At 42.7% G+C, this 22,573-nt stretch overlaps 1 protein-coding gene across 1 annotated transcript in view; it reads right to left on the bottom strand.

Moving 5' to 3' along the window:
• The window catches only part of LOC122539258, a 32,553-nt gene extending 10,180 nt beyond the window's left edge, over positions 1-22,373 (bottom strand). The window contains exons 1-6 of the mRNA XM_043673959.1: positions 22,227-22,373; positions 22,009-22,140; positions 9,927-10,033; positions 8,769-8,934; positions 3,596-3,833; positions 1,338-1,484 (exon numbers count right to left, since the gene is read on the bottom strand). Coding sequence (XP_043529894.1) covers positions 1,338-1,484; positions 3,596-3,833; positions 8,769-8,934; positions 9,927-10,011 — 636 coding nt within the window. The 5' untranslated portion in view covers positions 10,012-10,033; positions 22,009-22,140; positions 22,227-22,373. The remainder of the gene's footprint in view (positions 1-1,337; positions 1,485-3,595; positions 3,834-8,768; positions 8,935-9,926; positions 10,034-22,008; positions 22,141-22,226) is intronic.
• Positions 22,374-22,573: the final 200 nt, after the last annotated feature.

Below are 22,573 nucleotides of genomic sequence, written 5' to 3'. Positions count from 1 at the left end.
TCATTTATTCAATCGCATGGCCATGTTGGGAAGTGGGTGGGGGCAAGTCCTCAGTACGGTCAGCCACTGGCTTTCAGGGGCCATCAGCTGTGGGAGCAATCCATACACAGTTAAGAGTCAGTCACTCGCTCAGGCCGGGCATGGGCAGAGCATCTGACTACAGTCCTGGGGATTGTCAGTGGTCACTCCTGTCAGGCTACCAGGGAATCACATATTGTCAGTAAGGGAACTGCAAAGAGAGTAGTCTGGGGTCTGGTCAGTCATATCTCTGGTTGCTTGTTGAAGTAGGTCAGAAGTCTGGGGTAAATACAGTCCTGTGGGTTTATTAGTTGATTGTTAAGAAGGAGGTAAGAGTGACCCATAGAGCTTAATTGGGATCACCATCAAAAGAGGTTATTGTTGGGTAGAGTCAAGGGGGTGGGAAGCTGAGGCATGTGCAGCATGTATATTACTACATCATATGTCATGAAAGTATGAATTCAGGGCAGTTCACCGTCAATGATACATTTCACAGTTGATTCATGTCTGGGATGGGAAGGGGGTCAGAGAGCAGCAATCCCTTCCCTTTTTGATGTAATGTATTGATCGCTCAGTCAGTGTGGCAGCTTCACCAAGTTGATGCCCAGCCCGTGACCAGGGTTGATGTGGAGCAGACAACGGGGCTGCTGAATCTGTGGTTCCACTGCTTGGAATGGTCTGGAGGATACCCTCCAGTACAGTCCAGACAAAGTGTGCCTCATCATTCTAGCATCATGGACCCTGATGCAATGGACACTGAGGATCTGGAGAACAGGAGCAGTCTTCAAAGGAGGTCACCAGGGAGGAGGAAGCTCTCCCTATCCATGTCAGAGCTGGGTGGTGAGTTTTTCTGGGAACAGGTGTGTTGAGATGGGTCTAGAATTGGACATGAGGGATCCCATCAGGGCACAGTGCATAGTTAATGAGGCGAGTTTTGGTAAGATATGGTGAGAAATCTCTCCAGATTTTACCCTGCCAAAAAACTCAGCGCAACTCACACTTACCCAGGGTGACTAAACAAACAGAATCAGCAAGGTCTGTCATCTCTGATTCGTCTGGTTGAAGCTTTTGAGACTGTCACTGTGACATTGTGAATATACAAGTGATGACGCCTATGCCTTATCAGAACTTGTACAGGAGGTTGAAATGTTAGCCTGCCAATGGTTAGATATACTTTTGGCACCATTTAATGGCACTGCTATAGTGGGACACTCGTTATTTCTGAATCTGGTGCTAAACATTTTAATGTGTTTGAGATGAGTGTGAGATAAGCAAGTTACTCACTGCTGAGTTAAATGGGTTTAGAAGCCAGAACTTACCGCTGAGTTAATGATCTGCATTTCAATTGACTCCTTGAGGCTGGGTGGAATTTGGGACATGTGACAGTCAAACTTTGCTGTAGGGTTCACATCAGCCTTTCCCTTTCTCATGCAGGGTGGAATCGTCCTCACTTTTCCCAATAGCACCTTCAAAATCAGGAGGGCATTTTCAAAAGTTAGTTTGTGTAAAACTGCTCACTGATTTCTATTTTCAAGATACACGCAACAGCAAACATAATTCTCCCCCGCCCCGAAGCCAGTTATATCTGAAACATTGGTTGTAAATTCACGTCCCTCTTCAGAGTCATGAGAAGATCCAGGTTGGCATTTCACTGCAGCACAGAGGGAGCACTGCAGTGTCAGAGGCGTCGACTTCCAGGCAAGATGTTCAACAATGGACTGGATTGCTCTCACAGATGGACACAAAATATCCCATGATTAAATCGGGAAATCACAACACCTGATCCTTCCCCTCCTCCCTGCTCACCATCCAAGGGCCTAAACAGGCTTTCCAGGTGAGACAACATTTCGTCTGTACCTCCTCCCATCTGGTCTATTGCATTCACTGCACCCAATGTGGCCTACTCTACATTGGAGAAACTGAACCCAGACTGGATGACCATTTTGCAGAACATCTCATTTTCAGTTGGCACTTTACAACCTTCTGGACTTAATATTGAGTTCAACATCTTTAGATTGGGAACACACTCGCATTCCTTCCCTTTCATTTAACTTTACAACACTCTCTGTCACCACATCCACGCTCCCGCAGTGGGACTGTCTGTTCTTTCTAGTCTGGCAGTTGGACACATCACTGTTCTGCCATCCTCACATTCTGATCACTTAATCCACTCTATCAACACCCTTTCTCCCCCAGTACTCCCCACCCCACCGTGATATAAATGCTGCCCTGTCCACACTTCACATCAGCCCTGATGAAGAGGCATCTAGACTCAAAACAGTAGCTTGCTCTCTCTCCATGATTGCTGTCTTACCTGCTGTGAACTCCAGCCTTTGCTGTTTTCAGTACAGATTCTAGCATCTACATTAACTTGCTCCTACATCTGTGATATCTGTCTCAACCACACTGCATGAAGGCAAGTTCCATCCCCACTACTCCTGAGTAAAGGCATTTCTCCTGCAATTTGTGGTGAATTTATTGTTATCTTGTATTGACAAGCACTCAAATTAGGGACATGCTATTTTTGTCTCACAGTATTGGACGAAGTAGATGCATTGGCTGGCCTGCTTAAGCAGAGCCCCATTAAGCATCAGCTGTGACTATCGATGATACAAATATCTCAGCAAGAGGCCCAGCAATTACTTCCCTAGCTTCCCACAGAGTTCTAAGGTACACCTGATCAGGTCCTGGGGATTTATCCACCTTTACCCGTTTCAAGACATCCAGCACTTCCTCCTCTGTAATCTGGACATTTTGCAAGATGTCACCATCTATATTGAAACTTGAAAGGATTCAGAAAAGATTTACAAGGATGTTGCCAGGGTTGGAGAATTTGAGCTATAGGGAGAAGCTGAACAGGCTGGGGCTGTTTTCCCTGGAGTGTCGGAGGCTGAGGGGTAACTTTATAGAGGTTTACAAAATTATGAGGGGCATGGATAGGGTAAATAGGCAAAGTCTTTTCCCTGGGATTGGGGAGTTCAGAACTAGAGGGTATAGGTTTAGGGTGAGAGGGGAAAGATATAAAAGAGACCTACGGGGCAACTTTTTCACACAGAGGGTGGAACGTGTATGGAATAAGCTGCCAGAGGAAGTGATGGAGGCTGGTACAATTGCAACATTTAAGAGGCATTTGGATAGGTATATAAATAGGAAGGGTTTGGAGGGATATGGGCCGCGTACTGGCAGGTGGGACTAGATTGGGTTGGGATGTCTGGTAGAGATGTCAGTTTCCATGCTGTACATCTCTATGACTCTATGATGTGAACACTCCCAAAACCTGCTTGGCTCCCTGGAAAAGAAGCACGTTGAAAGGAGTTGGCTTTGAACTGAGTTTAAAAGACAGCCGTTCTAATGAGGTGAGCAGTACAGGAGGCTTTCAACAAAGTCAGAGCTCACCTGGAAAGCTGTGCTGATGGATGGTCAAAAAGAGCAAGTGAGAGTAGAAATATGGAAGGTTGTGATTGAGAAAAAGAGAAATTTCTTAGTTTCTAAATAAAGTCAGAAACTGTGAATCTTAATATCACAGTGGAATTGAAACACTGACCACCAAGAATCTGGTTAAAATCCATTCTCTCACCTTAAAAAACACAATTGTTTCTGTGAGCAGATTGTTTTGCTGATGGTACCGCAGTAGGACATCAATGTGCCGATGAAGATAAACACCACAAGCTGGATTTCCCAGTGCTCTTATGGCAGAACAGTTAATGTTCAGTCCTTCCTGATACAGCTTCAAAGCTGCACAGTGGGATGTCACCAAAAACAATGTGTTTTCTTCAAGTTCTTTCCCACGTCTACCAGCCTCACGCATCTTAGCCCTGGGTGTTAAAAACAAATTACATTTCAAAAGTTGTCGGAAATACAAAACAATCACTGCAGGATTAAGAGGTGAAGTCAAATAGATTTTAAAACCTTTTACAATGGGTGATGGCTACCCTATGGTCAATCGAGACAATAAAAATGCAGATGCTGGAATCCAAGGCAGTTAAGCAGGAGGTCGGAAGAACACAGCAAGCCAGGCAACATCAGGAGGTGGAGAAGTCAACGTTTCTGGTATAACCCTTCTTCAGAACTAGGAGAGTCCTGAAGGAAGGTTACACCCAAAATGTTGACTCCTCCACCTCCTGATGCTGCCTGGCTTGCTGTGTTGTTCCAGCCTCCTGCTTGTCTGCCCTATGATCAATAGCTAAATTTCATGCCTAGAACAAGTTGGTGAATGTTTGCAGAATGCTTAACTGTGTGAGCATCACATAGGGCATAGGGAATGGGTACGTGAGCAGGCCATTCAGCCCATCAATCCAGCTCTGTCATCAACTTGATCATGGCCAATCTTCGATCACAAAGCCATTTCTCCATAGTATCTCATTTCCCTTGATTTTTTTTAAAATCTGAAAATCTATCCAACTCTGTTTTGAACATTCTCAGTGATTGTGCCTCAACAGCCCTCTGGGGTACAGAAATTATAATTTTCACTATAAACTGAGTGAAGAGATTCCTCTTCATCTCAGTTCTAAAAGGCCTCGCTCTTATTCTGAAACTGTGTTCCCAGTTGAAGACTCCCTCACAGCCAGGGGAAACATCCACTTTGAATTGAGCTGATCAATGAGCCCTGTAAGAATTGATTGATGTTTCAATGGGAGCATCTCTCATCCTTCTAAACTCCACAGAATTCAGACCCAGGGGGTCTGATCACATCCTTACGCAAGAGGAAATTCCACTTTTAATGATATCACCAAGGATTTAATTTACTTATTTAATAAACAACCTGATGCAATAAAATCAGTGATTGCACAATTCAAAATTGCAATCTTCCTGCAATTGCAACAGCAGGTTGTTAATTAAGCAGAAAGGCAGACAATATGTTACTCATTTTTGCTAAGAGACCAATTTTGAATCTTGTCATTTGCAATACTATGAGAGGGCTGTGCATAACTTTGGTCACCTCACTTAAGGAAGCATATACTTTCACTGAAAGCAGTTCAGGGAATGTCCCTAGGAGGTACTGAGGAACAAAGGGACCTTGGTGTACAAGTTCATAAATCCCTGAAGGTATCAGCACAGGTAGACAGGGTAGTGAAAAAGGCATATAGGATGCTTGCCTTTATTAGCCAGGGTATAGAACATAGGAGCAAGGAACTTGTGTTACAACTTTATAAAATACTGATGGAATAATGTGTGCAGATCTGGTTACCACACAATCAGAAGGATGTAATTACACTGGAGAGATTGCAAAGGGATTCACCTCGATATTGCCTGGGATGGAAAGTCTCAGTTACAAGGATAGACTGGACAGGTTGAGTTTGTTATCCTTGTGGTGGAGGAGGCTGAGGGGAGATCTGAAAAAGGAATACAAATTTAAGAGATGCATCGACAGGACAGATTGTGAGAATCTTTTCTGGTTAAGCCACTTTTGGAATATTGTGTGCAATTCTTGTCTCCCTCCTTTAGGAAGGATATTATGAAACTAGAAAGGGTTCAGAAAAGATTTACAAGGATGTTGCCAGAGTTGGAGAGTTTGAGCTATAGGGAGAGGCTGAATAGGCTATTATTCCTGGAGTGTCGGAGGCTGAGGATGGACCTCATAGAGTTTTATAAAATCATGAGGGGCATGGATGGGATAAATAGACAAGGTCTTTTCCCTGGGATGAGTGAGGCCAGAACTGGAGGGCATAGGTTTAGGGAGATAGGGAAAAGATATAAAAGAAACCTAAGGGGCAACTTTTTCATGGAGAGGGTGGGGCCTGTATGGAATAAACTGCCTGAGGAAGTGATGGAGGCTGGTACAATGACAACATTTAAAAGGTATTCGGATGGGTATATGAATAGGAGGAGTTTAGAGAGTTATGGACCAAATGGTGGCAAATGGGACTAGATTAATTTAGGATATCGGGTCGGCATGGACAAGTTGGACTGAAAGGGCTGTTTCCGTACTCTACAGCTCTATGACACTGTGGCTCATGGCAGACATGTCTAAGACCAGAGGACACAATTTTAAGATGAGAAGTAAGTGGGTTAGAGGAGATCTGAGAAAAAAAATTCACTCAAAGGATAGTAGAAATATGGAGCACACTACCTGAGAGGGTAGTGGAGGTAGATTAGATTACTTACAGTGTGGAAACAGACCCTTTGGCCCCACACACCGACCCGCTGAAGCACAACCCACCTATATATTTACCCCTTCACCTAACACTACGGGCAATTTAGCCTGGCCAATTCAACTGACCTGCACATCTTTGTGACTGTGGGAGGAAACCAGAGCAAACCCACACAGACATGGGGAGAATGTGCGAACTCCACACGTCAGTCACCTGAGGCAGGAATTGAACCCAGGTCTCTGGTGCTGTGAGGCAGCAGTGCTAACCACTGTGCCACCATGCCACCCATACTCTTACAACATTTAAGAAGCATCCGGATGAGCATTGAAAATGCCAGGGCATAGTAGGTGTGGACCAAGAGTGGTAAATGGGATCAGTGTAGTTTGATGTTGTTAGTCAGCATAGATAGTGGGCTGGAGAGCCTGTTTCTATGTTGTATGACTCTATAACACTCTGATCTATGGTTCACTCCACAACTTCCTGGGATGAAAGGGTTTGATTATGAGGAAAGGTTGGCCTTATATTCATAGGAAATTTGAACAATGAATGGCGATATTATTGAAACAAATATGATTCTGAGGGGTCACGACAGAATAGATGCTGGGAAGATGATTCCTCTCATGAGAGAACCTGGAATGAGCAGACACTATTTAAAAATAATGGGGCACCTATTTAAGATACAGATGAGGGGGAATTTCTTCAGTCAGAAAGCTGTTAGTGTTTGGAATTCTCTTCCCCAGAGTGTAGTAGATGCAGATCATTGAATGAATATAAAGGCAAGTAGGGTGATTTTCAAAAGTAAAAACCAAAAATCTATTGCAAAGTCAATGGAAGGGTGGAGCTCTGTGATGATTGGTACTTTGGACAATCAATGACAGGATAAAAACTGAACGAACTGCAGATGCTGTAAATCAGAAACAAAAACAGAAGTTGCTGGAAAAGCTCAGCAGGTCTGACAGCATCTGTGAAGAGAATGGTTCTGAGGAAAAGTCGCTGGACCTGAAACGTTAACTTTGAACTCTCTTCACAGATGCTGCCAGACCTGCTGAGCTTTTCTGAGCAACTTTTGTTTTTGAATCAATGGCAGGAGTCTGAGGATGGGGCAGTTCAAGGTTGGAGGTCATGTGATGTCATCACTCAGTATGTGTCCCAGCAAAGTTGGGATCATTATTTCCTAGCTCATGATTTGTTAAATGCCCAATCACTTTAATTTTAAGCCAATACCTTTCCCTAGAACCACTTTCAAGCCTTCAAGAAACTATTTGAATCCTGCTTTAATGTGCTATAATGTTATAAACTGCATGCTCCACCATTTTTGTACAAACAACAAGGGGCAGCAAGGCTACAGTAAATATGAATTAATAACTCAGAATAAGACTGTCACCACCCGGTCAATTCCCAAAACCAGAAGTGCAATCCCAAGACTGATCCTCACTCCCAATTTCCTTCAGTTCCCTCACTGTCTCAGGGAGTAAGTCCAATCCATCACCTATCACACTACAGGTCAATTTGCACACAGAGCTAATGCCCAACAAGCCTTTCCTACCAGTGAGAATGATCTTAATTGAATTGCAAGGACAGTTATTACCAGTAATGCCTTCCATCCTGTGAGCTCACTCCTGATTTGCTGTAGCCTGCTGTCACTTACTAACATGCAGGCTGATTAGCTACTGCCCTTCTGTCAAGTGGATGTGGACTCCATTGAAAATGTCGAATGGGCTGGCCTTGATTCCCAGGATGTGGTTAAAGTGGCAGGGCCTCATGGAGCTGCAAACCAGGACACTTCAGCCTTCTGGAGAAAAGGGGTGGTACACAAGGTCACTTAGAGACTAACCCAGGATGGAACTGGGTGAACTGAAATGCCTAGTGATCTTACTGACGTGGGAGTCAAGGGTTGTGGGAGTGGGGGGAAGACAGAAAAATGGAGTTAAAGCCACAAATCAAGCCTGATTTGAGTGAATGATGGAGCAGGCTCAAGAGCCAAACAACATACTTCTGCCCTATTTCGTAAAGCCTTATGAGATCCTCATAAACTTATCAATAGGGTGTCAAAGGATGAAGGCCAGAAATAGAAGCCCCAATACTTAACCCAATTCTCCTCGCAATCTTCCCTCTTCCTGATTCCAAACAGACTCCTGGAGCCTGGGGTCAATATAATACTCTGAGTAGATGTCCACCTTCAGTGGAACACCAAAGGAGTGCAAACCAACGAGTCAGAGACACTGGGGGATCACACACTCCCCTGTTAAGATGGGCTCTCTGGAGAAGGGGAGTGACCAAAAGAAATTGGCCATCAAACATTTAGACTCCCACTTGGGGTACATTATATTTGCATTTTTCTAAATCCCTTTCCTTGCCCATCTCATGCTTGATGCCAGTGGATATGGGTCACATTGGTCTTAACCACGTCATGCTGGGCACTGTCCTTGGCAATCTGCCAAACGAGACAAACAGATGCACAGCAGAAGCAGTATCCACCCATATCCGTCACGTTGCCCCACCTTTAGCCCTGAGTACACCTTGAGAGGAAAACCTATTGGAACTTCAGATTTCACCCCAATCTGCACACACGTAACTCTCCAGGATCATGCAATAGCTTTGCCCAAAGATTACGGAACATGCACCCGTCTTGAACCGTGGTACTCGCCCCATACTGACCTCTTCTCTGCAAATCGCCGCTCGAGTTTCACATTATGTATGAGCTTCATGTCCCCAAGCCTCCACAGGGAGTTCAACCTGTAACTGCTGTCAAGTTTGGAGCCATCTAAAGTCGACTGTAAGAAGCTGTACTCGCGCCAATCCGTATGACAAACTTCTAGGTAAGCTTGGGAAACAAGAAGTCATTGACGTTAATGCAAATAGGGCAACCAGAAGTTGATGCAGGAGCAGCAAGTGGTGCGAGCCTTTGACTCAGTGATTACAGTCCCATCCACCATCTCAGTTGTTCACTCCCTCCACCGGAAGTGTGCCTTAGCTGCAGTGTGTAAAATCTACAAGATGCCACATCACAAGGTTTCCTGCACTTCCTCAATCTCTTACTTCTACCACTTAGAAGAACCAAAAAATGGTAGCTTAGTGGTTAGCATTGCTACCTCACAGCGTCAGGGACCTAGGTTTGATTCGACCCTCAGGTGAGTGTCTGTGTGGAGTTTACACATTCTCCCCACGTCATTGTGGGTTTCCTTGCACATTCAATCCTGTGCAGGTGAGGTGCATTGGCCATGTTGAATTACCCAGGGATCTGGAGGCTAGGTGGGTTATTTTTGATAAATGCGGGGTTACTGCGATAGGGTTGCTGGGGGCTAGGTCTGGGTGGGATGCTCTTCAGAGGGCCAATGCCGACTCAATGGGCCGAATAGCCTCAGGGATTCGAGGATTCTAACCAGTGAAGGAAATGCATGGGAACAGTAACACCTTTAACTCACACACCATCCCAACGCGGGTGAGGGTATTTTATTTCTAATTCCCAAACCTGAATGTTGGATTTCTTGACTTGAAAAGGGCTGAAGTCATTTTTTTTAACTGTCAATCATAGTAAAATGAAATTTGACAAATGCAGTTGTTTGTGGGTTGTCAACTTAGAGAAAGATCAACGAAGCCACTGGTTCTCTAATGTTCCACAAGAAATGAGCCTTTAGCCTTACTTAGGATGCACCTGACTCTTGGTATGTGCCCAAGACTTGACTTTCTACAGTGGCCCAGCAACCCATTCAGTTGCCAGAGCAACCAGGGATGGTGACTAGACACAGCATTCTGAGAGCAAACAAAAATAGTGAAAGCTCCACTTTCGGCACAAATATCCTTTTCATTGCTTACCTTTGTCAGCACTTTTTTTCCTGGGGATTGTGAACTTTTTCAAACTGTTTAAACTTGGGTTGACATTCTTGCTGTTTGGTTCCATTCCTCATCGTTTTTAAGATGCACTAAATAAAAGAGGAGTTCAATGGAGAAAATGATGTTGGAAACAATTGACATGGACACTGAATTAACCACTTGGGCAAACATAAAGTGGGGAACCCTTCGGTCTGTAACGTCTGATGAAAATTTTGACACGTTATTGCAATAATTCCTCCCAACTGACCTATCCCTCAATTTACTGTTCCCGAGCCATGATTCTGATGAAGACTTCTGACATTGTTTGTTTTACGCAAAACAAGAATAACTTTGATACTAGAGAAATGTATTTTACAAAATTCTAGTAATTGGAATGATACAAACTCTTAAAACCACTAACTAACTATCTGGATGATTAGCATAAAATCCCCCTTTTACTCCAAGCCGGCACTTAAACGGACAGACAAAGGGTTAGTAGTGGATAGTAGGTTAAAGACAGGAAGACAGAAAGGTAGTAAGCCACATGGTTGGACTCAGAGTATTTGAATCTCTGCTAGCGTTCCAACTTCTGGATGTGATAAATCCTTCAGAGCATGCTCTATTACAGTTTGATGAGGAAAGAGCTGAAGCCTTTGATAAAATTATTGAGTTGGGTTGGTTACTCCTTTGGTACATGTGATGATGCTGCACCTTTAACAAGGTTATGTTGTCCTTGTTTTGTTTTCAGAGAAGTCGTAGGGTTTGGATGGGTTTTAGGGCCAGTTTGATTATAGCTAACAGATGCTGCCTCAGGCAAAAGCCTTTCAAGTTTAAAATAAAACACTTGTACAATGAAAGGGGAGTGGCCAGTTCGCCCACTCAACTTTTCTCTGGTTTGGTTTGTTTTTAGCACAGTAGTTTTGTTGAAACTGCTGGAGTAGTGTCAGTGTGGAAGCTCTTTGGGGCCAGTGACCATAATTCTATTTGTTTTAAAATAGTGATGGAAAAGGATAGATCGGATCTAAAAGTTGAAGTTCTAAATTGGAGGAAGGCTAATTTTGATGGTATTAGGCAAGAACTTTCAAAAGCTGACCGGGGGCAGATGTTGGCAGGTAAAGGGACGGCTGGAAAATGGGAAGCCTTCAGAAATGAGACAACCAGAGTCCAGAGACAGTATATTCCTGTTAGGGTGAAAGGAAAGGCTGGTAGGTGTAGCGAATGTTGGATGACGTGAGAAATTGAGGTTTTGGTTAAGAAAAAGAAAGAAGCATATGTCAGGTATAGACAGAAGAGAACGAGAGAATCATTAGAAGAGTATAAAGGCAGTAGGAGTATACTTAAGAGGGAAATCAGGAGGGCAAAAAGGGGACATGAGATAGCTTTGGCAAATAAGGTAAAAGAGAATCCAAAGTGTTTTTTGTAAATACAATGAGGACAAAAGGGTAACTAGGGAGAGAATAGGGCCCCTCAAAGATCAGCAAGGCAGCCTATGTGTGGAGCTGCAGGAGATAGGGGAGATACTAAACGAGTATTTTGCATCAGTGTTTACTGACATGGAAGATATAGCATGTGGGGAAACAGATGGTGACATCTTGAAAAATGTCCATATTACAGAGGAGAAGCTGCTGGATGTTTTGAAGCACATAAAAGTGGATAAATCCCCAGGACCTGATCAGGTGTAACCTAGAACTCTCTGGGAAGCTAGGGAAGTGATTGCTGAGATATTGGTATCCTTGATAGTCACAGGTGAGGTGCCGGAAGACTGGAGGTTGGCTAACATGGTGCCACTATTTAAGAAAGGTTGCAAGGAAAAGCTAGGGAACTATAGACCGGTGAGCCTGACGTTGGTGGTGGGCAAGTTGTTGGAGAGAATCCTGAGGGACAGGATTTACATGTATTTGGAAAGTCAAGGACTGATTAAGGATAGTCAGCATGGCTTTGCGTGGGAAATCTTGTCTCATGAACCTTATTGAGTTTTTTGAAGAAGTAATGAAGAGGATTGATGAGGGCAGAGCGGTGGACTTCACTAAGGCATTCGACAAGGTTCCTCATGGGAGACTGGTCAGCAAGGTTAGATGTCACGGAATACAGGGAGAATTAGCCATTTGGATACAGAACTGGCTCAAAGGTAGAAGACAGAGGGTGGTGGTGGGGGGTTGTTTTTCAGACTGGGGGTCTGTGACCAGTGGAGTGCCACAAGGTTCGGTGCTGGGTCTACTACCTTTCGTCATTTATATAAATGACTTGGATGTGAACATAGGTGGTATGGTTAGTACGTTTGCAGATGACACCAAAATTGGAGGTGTCAGGGACTGCGAAGAAGGTTACCTCAGAGTACAACGGGATCTTGATCAGATGGACCAATGGGCTGAGGAGTGGCAGATGGAGTTTAATTAGATAAATGAAGCTGCTGCACTTTGGAAAGGCAAATCAATGCAGGACTTATACACTTAATGGTAAGGTCCTAGGGAGTGTTGCTGAACAAAGAGACCTTGGAGTGCAGGCTCATAGTTCCTTGAAAGTAGAGTCGCAGGTAGATAGGATAGTGAAGAAGGCATTTGATATGCTTTCCTTTATTGGTCAGAGTATTGAGTACAGGAGTTGGGAGGTCATGTTACAGCTGTACAGGACATTGGTTAGGCACCTTTTGGAATATTGCCTGCAATTCTGGTCTCCTTCCTACCAGAAGGATGTTGTGAAAGTTGAAGGGGTTCAGAAAAGATTTACAAGGATGTTACCAGGGTTGGAGGATTTGAGCTACAGGGAGAGGCTGAAATGGCTGGAGCTGTTTTCCCTGGAGCATCGGAGGCACAGGGGTGAATTATGGAGGTTTATAAAATCATGAGGGACAGATGTGGAGATCCCGGTGTTGGACTGGGGTGTACAAAGTTAAAACTCACACAACACCAGGTTACAGTCCAACAGGTTTAATTGGAAACACGAGGTTTCAGAGCGCCGCTCCTTCGTCAGGTGGTTGTGGAGTACACAATTGTAAGACACAGAATTTATCGCAAAAGTTTACAGTGTGATGAGGGACAGGGATAGGATAAATAGACAAAGTCTTTTCCTTGGGGTGGGGCATCCAGAACTAGAGGACATAGATTTGAGGTGAGAGGGGCGAGATATAAAAGGGACTGAAAAGGCAACTTTTTCAAGCAGATGGTGGAGCGTGTATGGAATGAGCTGCCAGAGGAAGTGGTGGAGGCTGGTACAATTGCAGCATTTAAAAGGCATCTGGATGGGTATATGAATAGGAAGGGTTTACAGGGATATGGGCAAAGTGCTGGCAAATGGGACTAGATTAGCTTAGGATATCTGATCGGCATGGACGAGTTGGACCGAACGGTCTGTTTCCGTGCTGTACATCTCTATGACTCTATGACCCAAAGAAGCAGGTCCATGTTGATACTTTCTCTGACATCTCTCCTGTAAGACCCTGTGTTTGATTTTACCTTTTGTGCCAAGGGGTGTTTATGGGGATTGTTGCTAGTATTGGAAACAGCATAAATTGGGATAATCTGTTGGGTTTACGGATAAGCTAAGTTATTCGGTATTCTGTTCTCTTTTGTTTATGTTCATTCAGTAACTTGTTTTGTTTAAAACTAAGTGGGTTGACCAGCTGCAACTCTCCTTCTATATCCATGCTACAGCTGCTTAAAACAACTAGTAAAGTTAGAGTCTGGGCCACTTCCATGAAAAGTTTTGAGGGGGTCGGACCTGGTCCATAACATGTCCTACCAATCAGACACTCACAGTATGGCTCCTCATTGAAAATGGTCTTCCCGTTTGACCTTTACTGCTCCAGTCACAGTTCTCTGTTCTTTGTTTCAAACAGTATCCCCGTGATTCCCTACCCAGGTGACACGGGAGCTAATCTTCCTCAGACCTCACTGCTCATGCTCAAACAGAGCAACGGGGTTTGGATTTACAACTCTAGGCCTCTCGCTTCTTCCCTCTAGATTGTAACTGTTATTACAGGTTGTTTCAGTATTGGTTGGGAGGTCATCTGGTTAAACTCCCTCTTAGCTTTGCTTGGTTTTCTGCAGTGTGTGTTGGGGGTGGGGGGGGAGGAGGAGGAGGAGGTTGGTCTGGGGAGAGGGGTGTTGCTGAATCAGTGGCTGTCCTGATTGATGTTGATTGCTCTGGCCCCAAGGATGATTTGCAGTGAAGTGAGTTTCATGAACCTTATACAGGATCCCAGTCTTTTCTGGTAATGTTGGTTTAAAATCAATCTTAGAAGTTAGTGATACAAGGAAAATGTAGAAAGAAAGGCAAGGGTTATAACACAATCAAACCAAATTTCCAATTGTTTCCTAGCAGAATTTGTCGACATTAATGGCAAGGCATTGGTACTACCTTAGAATTACGAGTGGACTAATAATTGAGAAGCCTGGAAGAATATTCCTTAGATCTGATATTTAACTGCTTAATAAACAGTTGTTTGTTGGTGCAGGACCTGAGGTTTTCTTAAAAATTGTGAAATAATCCCAATTGTGCTCGGAATTACTTTGACAATAAATTTAAGATGGTCAGTTAAACTTGCAGTATGGGGTATGTGTGCTTTCTGAAAGTGTTGTGATCCCAACCGGTGGTAATACTGGACAAGTCAGATCCCAAAGTGAAATCTGACTTGATAGATCATAAATTTAATGTTTGCAGTTGGCTCCTGTGGTAGCTGGACATTGAAACACTCCAACACAAGGCTGCAAATGACTTTTAAACATTTTATTACTCAACAAATAAAAACTAACCAAAGCTGTATTGTTTTAAAGAAGTTAAACAGCAAAATAAAGTTTCAGCTTATTTTCTAACATTATACTTTGCAGATTTTTAATCCCAATAAATATCACTCCTATTTCAATTCTTTAATTTCTTACTCAACGAACTTTTTCCAAATGGCCCCCCTGGACTGCTTGAGGCAGTTCGACAATTTCTTTCCAAGCCTGTGACCTGACACTTCAATTATGGTGGGCCAAATCTCTTTTCCGTTCCAACAGTTGAAATGTGCAAACTCTCACAGTTTGGAAGTGTCATGAAACTAAAATCACTTTTGTTTCTGAAGTCAAGAGCTAAATTAATGGTGTCTGGTCTGTTTTCCCTCTGTGTCATAAACTGAGCAGTATAAACATTCCACCCATTAACACAGAGGTGTTCTGCTAGGATACTGAGTGGATCATATGCTTTCTTGGAAATAATGTCTAGGTCACTGTACCAAATGACTTAAAAAAAACTTCCACAGAACTGACCAAACTCCTTCTGCTTCTGTTTTAAAAATCTCAATCCCAAATAATAATTATACTACATCCACCTTTAATCACACAAGCTATATATATTAACACACATAGTTCTGTTCTTTGTAGACAGAAAGAACATGCACACACTGCAACTGGAAAAAGGGAATAAATTCTCTAGTTCATTCCTCTGTGTAATGATTTGATCAGTCAGAGTCAACCTGCCTGGTTTAAAGATAATCAAAGGTTTATTTTATTGTCCATGAGACATTGACATTGTTGGTTAGGCCAGCAATTATTCCCCATCCCCATCATTGCCCTGGAGAAAGTGGTAGTGAGTGCCCTTCTGAAGCTGCTGCAGTCCTTGTCTTTAGGAATGGAATTCCACGAGTTTGAACCAGCACAGGCGAAGAAACATTGATATGTTTCCAAGTCAGGATAGTGAGTGGATTTGAGGGAAATGTGCACGTGTCATGTTCCTGTGCATCTGACATCCTTGTGCATCCAGCTAGTACAAGTCTGAAATGTTCTGTTGGAGGAGGCTTGGGTCAGTTGCTGCAGTGTAGCATCTTGTAGATGGTATGCACACTCTAGAACAAAACTTCTATCAAATTGTAAACAACTGCCCTGAGTTGTAGACTTCTTTGAAAATCTTTTGCACATGTTTATGCACAAGACCAAACTACAATCAAAAGGTTTATTGGGTGAGCTTGAAGTCAGATAGTGAGTTATTTTCCATGGATCTCCCAACCTCTGGCCAAGTCTTGCAGCAAGTGCTTATATTGGGTGATCCAGTTAGTTTCTGATCAATAGTAAACTCCAGGAAGTAGCTGGTGGAAACTGAACAATGGTTATGCTGTCATATGTATTAGAAACATGAATAGATTGTCTTAGCTTCCCTAGCCGAGCTCTTCCTATACACTTACAACATGGGTACCTACCTGACAAAACGGAAAATTGCCCAGGTTTGTTCTGTTTACAAAATGCAAGACAAATCCAACCCAGTCAATTACTGACCCATCAGTCTGCTCTCAATCATCACTGAAGTGATGGATGGTGGAACCAAAAGTGCTATCAAGCAATCGCTTACTTGGAAATCACCTGCTCAGTGACGCCCAGTTTGGATCTGTCAGGGCCACTCAGCTCCTGACCTCATTACAGCCTTATTTCAAACATGAACAAATGAGCTGAATCCCACAGGTGAAGTAAGAGTAACAGCCCTTGACATCAAGGCTGCATTCGACTCAGTGTGGCCTCAAGACACCCTAGCAAAACTGGAATCAATGGTATCAGGGGCAAGCTCTCTGCTGGCTTGAGTCATAGCTGGCACATAGGAAGGTAGTTGTAGTTGTTAGAGATCAGTCATCTCAGCTCCAGGACATCTCTGCAGGGGTTCCTCAGGGTAGTGTCCTAGGCCCAACCATCTTCAACTGCTTCATCAATGATCTTCCCTCCATCATAAGGTTAGGAGTGGGAATGTTTGCCGATAACTGCACAATGCTCAGCACTATTCGTGACTCCTCTGTCATTGAAGGAGTCCATGTTCAAATGCTTCAAGATCTGGACAATATCCAGGCTTGGGCTGACAAGTGGCAAGTAACATTTGCACCACATTAATGTCAGGCAATGACTATCTCCAATAAGAAACAATCTAACCACTACCCCTTGACATTTAATAATGTTATTATCACTGAATTCCCCCACTATCAACATTCTGAGGGTCATCATTTATCAGAAGCTTAAATGGACACACCACATAAACACAGTGGCTACAAAAGCAGATACTGCAGTGAGTAACTCACTTTCTAACTTAAGAAGGTCTGCCTACCATTTACAAGGCATAAGTCAGAAGTGTACTGGAATACTCCCCACTTGCCTGGATGAGTACAGCTCCAACAACACTCAAGAAGCTTGTCACCATCTGGGGCAAAGGAGCTCACTTGATTGACACCACATTGACAAACATCCATTTCCTCCAACACCAATGCTCAGTAGCAGCAGTGTGTACTATCTACAAGGTGCACTGCAGAAATTAGCCAAAGATCCTTAGACAGCACCTTTAAAACCCTCGACCACTAAAAGGACAAGAGCAGCAGATGCATGGGAACACCACCACCTGCAAGCTCCACTCTAAAACACTCGTCATCCTGACTTGGAAATGTGGTTTATTGCCATTTCTTCACTGTCACTGATTAGGAATGATCAGCCATGATTATATTGAATGGCGGTGCAGGCTCGAAGGGCTGAATGGCCTACTCCTGCACCTATTGTCTATTGTCTATTGTCACTGGGTCAAAATCCTGGAACTTCCTCCCTCACAGCATTGTGGTCAGCCTACAGCACATGGACTGCAGTGATCAAGATGGCAGCTCACCACCACCTTCTCAAGGACAACTAGGGGTGGTCTATAAATGATGGCCAGCCAGTGGCACCTATGCTCCATCAGGGAATTAAAAAAATGAATGGTGTCTAGGATTAGGCTTTTTTCTTTAGTGAATCCAAATTTAAATAAGATTGAGGTTCTTAAAATAACTAACAGTCGAGCTCCAGAAAGTATAATTGAGGTGCATGGTGATAGCAGAACAATGAGGCAAGAATAGAAAAGTCTTAGTAAAGAGTTAGATGAGACTTTAGGAAGGGTTCCTCCTGTAGGGAACCACTGGAGACACATATAGCTAAGAGTGGCAGATAGATAGTGGGTTTGAATGACAATCCGATAGCTATGTGATCATTGTTAACCGCTACCTTATGGGGGGGTTGATGGCCAGGTGGTATTATCGCTTGACTGTTAATCTGTGGGACCTGGTTTGAATTCAATAAAAATCTGGAATTAGGTTTCTAATGATGAATGTGTGCCGATTCCTGGAAAAACCCATCTGGTTCACTAATGTCCTTTAGGGAAGGGAACCACCATCCTTACCTGGTCTGGCCCACATGTGACTCCCAATCCATAGCAATGGGGTTGACTCTTAACAGCCCTCTGGGCAATTGGGGATGGGCAAAAATGCTGCCTGGCTAGTGATACCCTCATCGAATGAATAAAAAAAAACTTTTATTTCCAATTGTTTCTTTAAATACTGCATTCAATTTTGAATTTACTAAGAGATTTGAACTTGTGTTCAGTGAATTATTAGTCTGGACCTTCCAGACTACAGAACCAATAATGTAATCATTAAATTACCCTGCCCAATTGCCTCTGAATGCTGATTGAATGGCCAGCACCTTAGCTGCAAAATGGGAGACTTTGTGGAGCATGGTAGGACATAACATACAGGAATTCGCACATATGAAAAACAACTACAGTCAAAAACAGCACCCACAATGACTCGATTGCTACAATGAATTGCAAGTCGATTGTAAAACATCATTACTATGGCAACCAGATCACAAACCAACTGCAAACACACAGTGTGAACAGAAACCAACAGATTGACAAAAACAAACTGTACAAAGTGGAGTTCACCTCTCTCCCTAAAAGCAAAATCAAAATACTGCAGATGCTGGAAAACTGCAATAAAGAGAAAATGCTTGGGGAAAAAATAACTCAACAGACTTGGCAGCATCAGTGGAGAGAGAAACAGATCGAAAGTTTTGAGTTGAATATGACTGTCTTCAGAGAATGGTGTTATAAATGTCAAATGCATCCTGAAACATTAACTCTTGGTTTCTTTCTCCACTGATTTTGCTGAGTTTTCCCCTGCAACTTTTATTCTTCAAAATAACCTATTTACACAAAGACTCACAACTGGTGCTGGAGACGGTGAACTGTCAATTCATAAAGCCACCATGAAATGGGTCCCATTGAATGTAAATGCAGCTCTGCACAGCACAGGTTGGAAATTCAGACCTGTAACCATCAGAGAACCTGCACTGATTTTTATTCCTGGCTATTCCCGGGAGGAAGAATGATACAATTGATTACCCAGAGGATCAACAACTCTGCTACATAATGTGTGAGGGTGCAGAGAAGCACCATACAGCTGGTCTTCCATTGTCAGGAATCTGAATTTACCAAGAAAAGCAGTGCATCCACCTACACTGGCATCTCTAGGTTTTAACAGATCAAATTCCAACTTTAGAATCATTTTTTGGGATTAGTCATCAAGCTTTATCCCTTCCATCAGAAAGCTTCCCTTATTGTCAGACTAATAATCCACTAAATGTTAGCAGATTAAAAAAAATAAATTGAATTGAATTGAATTACAAAAAAAAGTCTGGAAATATGAAGGTATAGAAGATATTAACTTTTAAGGAAGGAACAATTAAAAATGAGACAAAAGCACTTCCTGGATGAGAGCCAGTCAGTCAATCAGGCACTTACACATTGCTGTTGCTATCCAATTACATTGCTCCAGACTCACTGGTTACTATAAATGAAACACTCAACAGGAATAAATACCCCATTGCGGAGAGTTGGAAGAAAATCACCAGCTACAGAACAGTTCAAATGTGGGTAAAAATAAATTCCATTGTATTTTTGTTATCACCAGCAGAATTTTGACAAGCGGTTGTCAAGAGCAAAGCTGAGAGAATTACAACTTTCACATAAGCACAAAGCACTAACATAGACAGCCTCAAATATCATATTCAGGTGCACTTCCTTAACCCTTTCAAAGCTGTTTCACTGCAGTATGTCTGTATAAAGCTGAATTGTTTATGAGAAAGCAGAATGTGTGGAATTAACAAATTTTTAGTATGCCAACAATGCCTTTAAAATTGTGCTAATTGTAGTAATTTCTGATGATGCAATCTTGTATTAATGCAAAGACACACCCCAAAAAATCTGATTTCAACAAGTACAATTAAAAATCATTTGTGTGTGTACAGCTTTCCCCTTTTCCATCATCTCCACAGTCCATTGGTTTTTTTTATAGTATACCCCCATGTGAGACATGGTGATATAGTGATGATGTTGCTGGTCTTGCAATTCAGCGATCCAATCTATTGCTCTGAAGAATATGAGGTCAAACCCCAGCCCAACAGCCAATAGACTTTAAATTCAACCAATAAATAAATAAAAATTCTGGAACAAAAGCTAGTCTCTGCCACTAGGCAGAGTGTGATCCACCTGATGAAGGATTTGTGATTTCAAATAAACCTGTTGGACTATAACCTTGTGTGATGTGACTTCTGACTTTATGTGGTCTGACCTACATATGATTCTAGACCACACCTATATGGCTCTTAATTCTACTCTGAAGTGGCTCAGCAAGCCAACTGCTGGTGATACCCAGCAAAATCCACGAAAGGTTTTTGAAAAATGTTCCCAGATGATGCTGATTGGAGGAGGTATCGCTGGAGGGAGATTCTAAGGAGGTTAAACTGGAGAGAGGCACCCATCTACATTAGGGGAATGTGGAAGGAAATTTGCAGAAAATCCCTTCAGAACCATGGACGGTCTGAGCTTTTGATGGAAATTGCGCAACGCTGTGACTTCCTGAATAGGAAGCATTTTTTGCGAAGGGGGTGGGGGCGGAGGTGGAGGCAGCCTCTGATGAGGTGAATCCTCAGGTACCGGGCAGGACGCAGATGCAGCCATTGTAGGTCAAAACTGAACTGGGGCTCAGACAGTGAGAGGACCCCTACAAAAGCAGCCTGAAAAATATTAAATAATTGGTTCGCCATCCTAGCTGCTGCACCGGTGAGTGTTTCACACCCCTTGTGCTGATGTTTGAGCCAAATAGGTGACCCAGACATCCAGCAGGGACCAGGAAAAATTGTGGGAAACATGTTTGAAAATCTGATTTTGCAAATCCCTGTCCATATTTTTCACAGTTAATCACAAATAATATACTGAAACAGAAGACAAACAAAAAATCAATTGACTTTAACTCCAGGAAGAACTGTACCACCATAACTATCATGGCAGCACTTGAATTAATGCCCTAAATTTAAACCTGGTTATTGAAACAGAATGATTTGCTTTGATGGACCATTCTGAGAGACTATACACAGAACTTAAAGCACCGACGGAAAAAGGACAATCAATCTACATGGGCTATGCTGATAATCATGCTCCTCCCACACGACTTTTATCTCATACTATCAACAAAACCTTCTATTTAATGAAACCATAAGACACAAGAGCAGATGTAGGCCATTCAGCCCATCGAGTCCGCTCCACTCCACCATTCAATGAGATTGTGGTTGATCTATCCTCAACTCCACTTTCCTAGCTTTTCCCCATAACCCTCAATTCTGTGACTGATTAAATATCTATGAACCTCAGCCTTGAATATATTGAATGACCTAGGCCTGGACAGCACTCTGTGGTAAAGAATCCCATGGAACTTTCTCTTTCTCCATTATGTGTTTATTCATGTACTCCACAAATACATCTGTGCCAATCACCTTCTGATGAGAATTAGCTTGCAGTCCAGGCCCATCTCTGGACAGAGTGTTCCCGCTATATTTCTTATTGAATTTATTGATAACTATCTTGTATTTTTGACCTCCAGTTTTGGACTAAACATGTGGAAACAGCTTCATAGTCTATCCTATCAAACATGCTCATTATTTCAAGGATTGCTATCAGGTCACCTCCTCAGTCTCTGTTTTTAACATTAGTTCTGAAAAGACAATGACAATAAAAATCAACAACATCTCTAATATAAAAACAGAACCGGGAAACATCTGGTAGCAACTAGGAGAGAAATACATAGTTATTGTTTTGAGTCCAATACGACTTCCTAGAAAGTGTGCACTCTGATTTTATTTCTGGGTTATGGCTTCTGCAGAACTTTGCTTTTACTTACCAACAAAATCACATTTCCCTTAAAAATTAATGTTAAATTTAATTCTCTCTCATTTCCCCTTTCCCTCCGTCTTATTTTCCCCTTATTTGTGTTACTCACAGTCCCTCTTCGCTTTTTTCTCTTCCCTCAGTTTCTGCACTTCATTTGTGATTCTTTGTATCCAGATATTTCTTCAACTGTTTCCTTTTAATTGTCTTTGCACTCTTCACATTCGCCGTGTAGCCACTCAATCTAAAGATTACAGAAGAACATTAAGTTTGAACATTTCAAAATTCACATTAAAGAATTTTATCTACTCATGCTATGTTAGCACTCACCAAAAATGTGGACACCGTTTAGCAGTATTCTTTACTGATTCCCCATTTTACAATGCCTCCCTAATACATAAGCAGATTACCCACTGACCATACACTGTACAAATCTAAACTGTACAGATTCCTTGATTGCGCAAATACTAGTGGGTCTGTCCCTTTAACAGCTGAAGAGCAGTCAGTGGTTTCACTAACTGTTAGCCCAAACAGAGTGTCAAAACCACACCTTTCCTTAAAAGGGGCTGGTACCGGAACACTTTCAGCTTCTGTCAACAAATCAGCACTTTCCACATCTGTGTCACGGCTCAAAACACTGTCACATTCAAAACACAACAGGCAACACATTTAGGTTC

This window comes from Chiloscyllium plagiosum, chromosome 32 (genome assembly GCF_004010195.1).
Source record: "Chiloscyllium plagiosum isolate BGI_BamShark_2017 chromosome 32, ASM401019v2, whole genome shotgun sequence".
Lineage (NCBI taxonomy): Eukaryota > Metazoa > Chordata > Chondrichthyes > Orectolobiformes > Hemiscylliidae > Chiloscyllium > Chiloscyllium plagiosum.
The sequence above is the reverse complement of the archived record's forward strand: the minus strand, read 5'-3'. Positions and strand labels throughout refer to the sequence as shown.